Below are 7,284 nucleotides of genomic sequence, written 5' to 3' on the forward strand. Positions count from 1 at the left end.
CAAAACACCAAAGCAAAAACCCCTCTGCTTTGTCCTTCTTGTCTGTTATAGGATCTTTCTTGCCATTGTGTGATGCTTCTGATGGTCAAAAATGTCAAGGCTGAATTTCAAAGGAGATCATAAAATTCAGCTGCACAATACTAAGTCTAATAGTGTAGCCCTAAACCCATGAAATGTTATGGGAAAGTGTGTTACTCTTTGCCCAGATGCAAAACATTCTGTGTGGATGTTGAGTTCAAATGTAAATGTAAGCCTAAATTGCTTGCTGCATCTTGAGGTGAGTTTCTGCTCCTTCTCTGTCGGGTGTTGTAGTAGGAATAGGAACTGATGTTACTCTTCTGTTCCTCTTGGACAGGAATTTTGGGACACCAACCCAGTCTATTTCGTAGTATATTTCAGACTGTGTTTTGTTTTGTTTTGTTTTGTTTTGCTGTGTGCCATTAGAAATATTTTTAACTGTGACCCGTGGGTAATAACACTGTGGTTTTCCTGGAGTCCTGAGCATGCTAAGATGCTTATTTCCCAGTGGTTTTGAGATGCCTCGCTGCCTTCAGGAATTTTGAAACATGCAGCTTCCAAAAAAACCCCAAACAACCCCAAAAAACAACAAACTAAAAAACCCTCTCCCCACCTGCTTGTAACTCTCTGTATTTCTGTTTCTATTATGGAACAATATGGGCTCCATCTGCTGGCCACAGTCGCTCTCCTGGGTTGTTGTTTCTCACATTTATCCTGTGTCTCCCTGAGCTCCAACTTGTCCAGATCCATGAGCTAGAAGAAAGAAGGGCACCAGAATAATTTCCGTTCTTGATTTGCTGTGCTATCAAACACGGCACCCTCTGGAGATGGAAGGCTTTTAGTACAGTAGCTAATGAATCCAGCAGATCCTTGAGGAAGCAGTTCAACGGCAATAATTCAACAGGAATTTGTTGTGAACAGGAACAGAATCATACACTGAAATCGCTTTTATTTTCTCTTAAATGGGGCATGTAATCCCCCTCAGCTCCAACGCTTTTAGATGGGCATCTTGTGAACATACATAGATATAATATATAAATATATGTAATATAAATATAATGCTGTTTCACTGGTATACAGAAACTGTGAGTATGTTTTACCCTCCTATATCATGCAACCCTTTATATTAGACAAAGGTGAGTTTAGCTTAGATCATAGACTTCTCAAGGCAAAAGTGCACGTTTTTGCTGTGCTCTGTGCACTGCCAGGGTTGTGAAATGAAGAGCAGTGATAGTCTGAATGTCAGAAACCTGGGGGATTTTTCTCTTCTCCATTTCCCCTGTGGTTAACTAAACAACATTTATTGTTTGTTAGTAAGATCTCTGGGACCCTTTATTTATTTATTTCATCTTTTGGGATTCCTTTGTATAAATGTGTCCCAGAATAATTAGGCACTTTAGAAAGTTAGCATTACATATTCATGAAACTGAAGAGAGATGAGACAGAAAAAAATGTGCTTTTGGGTTGTTTGGCAGTGTTCTACCAGCTCTTGTGATCGACAAGATAGATTGAAGAGAAAAACAAATGAAATTCTCCTTAAGATACCTTCTTAAGTTTTGGGAAACAACTTCCATTTTTTACAATAAAACTTTAATTTTTAAAAAACTTATTTAAAATATGATATAGAGTCTTTAATTGCTGAAGAAAGCAAGTGATGGAGGGCACAGCCTTCTGATACAGATAAAAGTCAAACAAAAAGTTCAATTTATTTCCTAAAAATAAAACCAGAAAACGACCCATCCCAAACCCAATTTGAGTTACTGGATTGTGGGCTTTTGGTGGCAGTGGCAGAGGGGGGCAGTGTTGCACAAAAAAGTTGTATTTCAGGTCAGAAGAACACCAGATGTGTTAGAAATTGGTAGCTGTGTTATTGGCTGGTGGCACCATGCAGCTTCTTCCTTGTAACCCTTACTGCTGTTCACAGCATCACAGGGTATCAGGAGTTGGAAGAGACCTCGAAAGCTCACCCAGTCCAACCCCTGCCAGAGCAGGATCACCCAGAGGAGGTCACACAGGAACACGGCCAGGGGTTTTGAATGTCTGCAGAGAAGGAGACTCCACAACCTCTCTGGGCAGCCTGGGCCATGCTCTGGCACCCTCACAGTAAAGAAGTTTCTCCTCATGTTCAGGCTGAACCTCCTATGCTCCAGCTTGCTCCCATTGCCCCTTGCCTTGGCATTGGACATCCCAGAGCAGAGCCTGGCTCCTTCCTCCTGACACTCGCCCTTTCCAAATTGATCCCCATGAATGAGGGCACCCCTCAGTCTCCTCTGCTCCAAGCTCAAGAGCCCCAGCTCTCTCAGCTGCTCCTCATCAGGAGATGCTCCACTCCCTCCATCATCTTTGTGGCTCTGCACTGGTCTTTTGAAGCAAGAATGTTCCCTGAAGCAATACTCTAATGGATTGAGGACTTAATTTGTCAATAAAAGGACATTGAAATTCTCAAAAATGGTTGATGTCAGGGCCACCACATGTGTGAAAGAACATTCAGGGATGTTTCTGAAGTGCCATTGTGTTTTCTGTTCATGTAGAAAGCACTGAAGCAAAGCTCAGTGTCTGTGGTTTGGGAAGAGGTGCAGCTCCAATCCTTCAAAACGATGCAGTGCTGTGGGTTGGTCATGGGAGTGATTGCTCGTCATTGCTTTAGAAATCATCAGAAGTTGATGATTTCATCTTAAAATCTCAAGATGTTAAAGTCTGAAGCTTTGAGACTGTAAATGTCCTGCAGAATGCAGCATGACACAGAAATACCCAACTTCTGGCGTCCTCGCTTGAGGCTGAGGGCAAAGTGTGTACCACTGCGGTCTCCTCCTCGGCTCTGCAGGCCTGATACCTCCAGCATCACCTGGTTCTACTTCTTGGACCTCTGCCTTTTGGTACTTGTGTGCTGTCCTGTTGCACAGACATAAAAGCTTGTTTGAAGTTAGCTGCTGTGCTCTGAAATGACTCCATACTGAATAGGCACTCCTAAAGCTTCCTGGGCTCTGATGAGCAATTAACAGCTCGGTGGTGGTCCATGAAGGTGATGCTTATTTTTGGACACAGATTTAAAAAAAAAATAATAAAATAAGATTTTAGAGCTTCTACTAAAGTAGAAGGATTAACGAACCAAATTCATCTGGCCAGTTTCTCTAAAACAGGAATTAACCAAGCTCTACAGACTTTGAAGCATGGAATTAACTGAGGTTGTCGATTTGAAATCTGGTCTAAGTGCTTTGCTAAATAAAGGAATCAAAATAGAGCTGCTGCAAATGCTGTTAGATCAATCTTATTTTATTTTGTCAAACCTGGGAGAACAATATTCTATTCTTAAAGATGAAATTCTGGGTCTATAAGTAGTAGGTCGTTGAAGGAATTATTTGGAAGAAAATGGTTCAGCTGATGTTAAGAAACACTTCAGTGTATGATATTTACATTTCTGGGTTATTTTACGAGGTGTAATAACTTCAAGCAGAACAGGAATTTATTTAAGGTTCTTTTCTTCCAAGTAAAACTCTTCTGGCTCTCTTAGTTACCTGGACAAAACAGTGAGTTAAGTAGGGATCTGACGGGAAAGGGTGCAAAAAAGTTGAATGCAAATGAACAAAAGAGCAAAGTTTCCCATTATAGTAAGTACTAAATAGTTCAATAGTTCAATGCATTTCTTTTCTAGTAAGGATGAAAGGTGGTGTTTTGGAGAGCTGAAAATTTTGTGGAAGAGGATGTTGGCGTAGAAATCTAGAAAGTTCCAAAATAAAATAAAATTTGGAATTTTCTTTGTGTGGATGCTTCTAAAAATAAAGAGGGGTTGTACAAAGCTGCTCAGTACAAGGCAGAACAGGAATTGCCAGTGAATTTCTTGTGTTTCTTCCGCAGACCAAGCACATGCTGCTGACTGACCACGGTGCACACCTCTTCGCCCAGGCCATGGGGATTCCTCCGACTCCAGGGGAGAAACTCATCACTGAGAGATCCCAGGAGAGGTGGAGGAAGAACCTGGAGCCAGATTCCAACCCTGAGGAGTTTCAGAAGTAGGGGTTTGGTAAAATATTTTCTCTTTTTAAATTGCCGTAATTTAATTTGTGCGATCAGTCCAAAAAACCCTGAAGAAAACCCCTCCAAAGCTTGAAGGCCTGTGTTCAGGCTTGAGAATACTTCACTTCTGAGTATTACCTGGTTTGATACAGTTCACAGCTTGTGCTCAGTGGAAGTAATGGAAAATCAAACTTTCTGTGGATTTTCTCGGGTAAGTGACTGGAACAAGCTTGAACAAACTTGTTGATGCTTAAGAAGATTGCCGGTCACTTTGACATGGCATAGGTGTTGTGGTATTAGTGGAGGAGAAAATTAGAACTTGTGCATGGAGTAGCTTTAACAAACAGCAGGTATCACTGTGTAACTCTTTTCCACAGAGGAACTGTGACTTTAAAACATTTCCAGTCCACATTTTAAAACAAGTCCATGAAAAAAAAATTAATGAAGCTGATCTTGGTTTAGTAGATGATCAGATTTGTCTTTGAACTGGGTTAGGTGCCAAGTGACACCAGACTTTGACCAGTAACTCCTCTTGAGTTCTGATTGTGACTGGTGGTTGTTGTAGAGAGGAGTGAAAAAATGGACCAAGAAGTTCAGTGTAGTGGTGGGTGTGAAAAGAGATGCTGCGGGATGGTAATGCACAGCAGCAACGTGGAAATCGCTTGTGAAATAAGCAACTCCTCGTTAAAGCAGAGAGGAAGGAGAGGTGGAAAATCATCAGCTGAGGAATTTGTAGATCAAAAGGAGGAAATTTCTTTTGTGGGCACATAAAGTGCATGAAATGAGGCCATAAAATACAAGCCACGTGTTACTTTCAGTAAATTGCTAGGAGGAAAAACAAATTCATGAGGCAAGTGTAAATACAATCTTGTGAAAAAAAGTGAGGTTGTTCCTTGACCGTAAGGTCTCGGTCACAGTTCATCTTGTATCCAACAGCTTTCTGTTGATCCGTGGTCTATCCAAGGACTGTGTGGTGGTGTAATTCATTACGAGGAATTTTGAGCGTGGTGTTGCCACTGCCACGTGTTCTTTTTCTGGCTACCAGCGCCTGAAACATGAGCACAAATTCACAAAGCTGAAAACGGGTCTTTTTTTTATGCAAGCCCATTTGTTGCTGTGCCACGTGTGGAATGTTCTTTTTCCCTGTTACGTCCACAGTAATTATGCAGAAACTTGCCTGAGGCCAACAGGCAGAAGGTGAGGTAGTGTTAGTCAGAGGTAACGCGGTACCAGATCATACTGGGAATTTAACAGAAGCATAAGAATAGTTCTTGAACAAAATTTATTACTACTAATAACATCCTCTGGTATACTACAGGTACTTGTTGAAGGTAACGCAGTACCAGATCATACTGGGAATCTGAAGAAGCGTAAGAATAGTTCTTGAACAAAATTTATTACTACTAATAACATCCTCTGGTATACTACAGGTACTTGTTGAAATTCTTGGTACTATCACTAACTAAAGATAGATTATTCTAATCTGTATGTATAATACTGTAGTATATATAAAGTACTGTAATATAGTAGTACATGTATAACACTGTAATAACACAGTATTTTTACTGAGACAGGTTTGCCTGCCTTGGTAATGTTTCCAAGTCAACAAGCTATGCAACAGGTTGTTTATGTCTTCTTTGCCTTTGTTCTGGAGATGAACAAAGCAAACATGTGACACTGAAGCAATAAAAAAGCTTAAAGGGACAGTGAGAAGTAGAGTATTTGCTCTACTGCAGCTAAGGTATGTCATACAATCACAGCATGGTTTGGGTTGGAAGGGATCTTAAAGCCCCCCGAGTCCAACCCCTGCTATGGGCAGGGACACCTCCACCAGCCCAGGCTGCTCCAAGCCCCGTCCAACCTGGCCTTGAACACTGCCAGGGAGGTGTTGGACACATTCACTTCATTATTTATTGCTGATTGAGCTCTTGTACCTGAACAGAGAGCTGCTGCGTGCATTCTCTGTGTACATGGATTATTCTCACAGTTGCTTCAGATAGATACATACCTAGGAAAACATGGATGCATGTTTCTTAATTTCTCTGGAGCATCTGACTTTAGTTGGTGTAAAGGTGCCACATGCGTGTGCAAGGGAGTACTGAATTTACTAATACTCTTTCCAGCAGATCATTGGTAACAGATGGCTGGGTGGGAAGCCCATCTGCACCATCATACCAGTTTGAGCTGAGGTCCGTCTGCACAGAAATGTCAGAGCGGTTTGTAAGGCCTGTGATTCATCAGTCAACTTGGAATTGCTGTGAATGAAGTGCAGGGACTGACAGTATGGTATTTTACATAAGCAGGAGGAAGTTGGTTCCCTGAGAAACTGACTGGGGGTTTTGTGGTAGGCAAAGACTTTGACTTCATTAGCTTAGATTTTGGGAGGTTGGGGGGTATACCTGATACACTTCTAGCCAGACACTGCTTTGTGTTCCTACAAGAACTGCCAAGACTGGGATATGTGGACACTCAAACTGTTGCTTCTCAGTGTAGTAACAGTTACAGTAAGTTACAATAGCCTTTGTTCTCCGAGTATGAATACACACCTGTATTTTAAGCAGCCTGTAATACATGGCTTTTCTGTGCTGAAGAAATCAAGCAGTGGTTGAGACTTCTGTTTTCTTCAGTGCGTGAAGATTTTGTAGGCGGATGTGTGGTTTCAACAAATTCCACTGAACAAGTGATTTAAACCTTCAGATTACTTCACTGCAGAGTGCAAAGATGAAAATACATATTTATGATGCGTTGTGAGCACCACTTGTTGAAAGGCCCATAGGTAACCTGGTTTTTGTGGCATTCAAGCATTTAGGGGAGTAAGGAAGAGGAAAGAGGAGGAACAGGAAGGAAATGATTCAGTGCATTTATAACATGCCTCTCCTCTTTGGTATTCACTTGTTTATGTGCGTGGCCATTAATAATTCCGGTTACCTCCCGTTGAGGCGGTGGAGACAATTCTTGTGTCTTTGAGTTGCTCTTTAGGGGAAAGTTGTGAGTCAGGTGTGTCCCAGCCAAAACACTACTTCAGAACTACATTGGCTAGAAATATTGCTGCCCTGTATGTTTGTTTGTTTCGTGGGTTATTTTCCTCCCCAAGTCAAAGTTTTCATGCTATGAAGGTAAAAAAGTCATAGTGGGAGATTAAAAAAAACAACAAAGAGAGTGTTTTCTATTCTATTCAGTATAAAGCTGTGAGAATTGTTGCGTATTGCTGCTTGCTTTTGTCATGAGAAGCGTGATGCAAAATAGCTTTAT

At 41.4% G+C, this 7,284-nt stretch overlaps 1 protein-coding gene across 1 annotated transcript in view; it reads left to right on the plus strand.

Annotated features, from left to right (window-relative positions):
* Positions 1–3,873: 3,873 nt before the first annotated feature.
* ASRGL1 (asparaginase like 1) overlaps positions 3,874–7,284 on the plus strand; it is a gene marked incomplete at its 5' end in the record, with an annotated part of 8,841 nt that continues 5,430 nt past the window's right edge. Inside the window, one exon of the mRNA XM_010193355.1 lies at positions 3,874–4,028. Coding sequence (XP_010191657.1) covers positions 3,874–4,028 — 155 coding nt within the window. The remainder of the gene's footprint in view (positions 4,029–7,284) is intronic.

This window comes from Mesitornis unicolor, unplaced genomic scaffold, assembly GCF_000695765.1.
Source record: "Mesitornis unicolor isolate BGI_N332 unplaced genomic scaffold, ASM69576v1 scaffold4861, whole genome shotgun sequence".
Lineage (NCBI taxonomy): Eukaryota > Metazoa > Chordata > Aves > Mesitornithiformes > Mesitornithidae > Mesitornis > Mesitornis unicolor.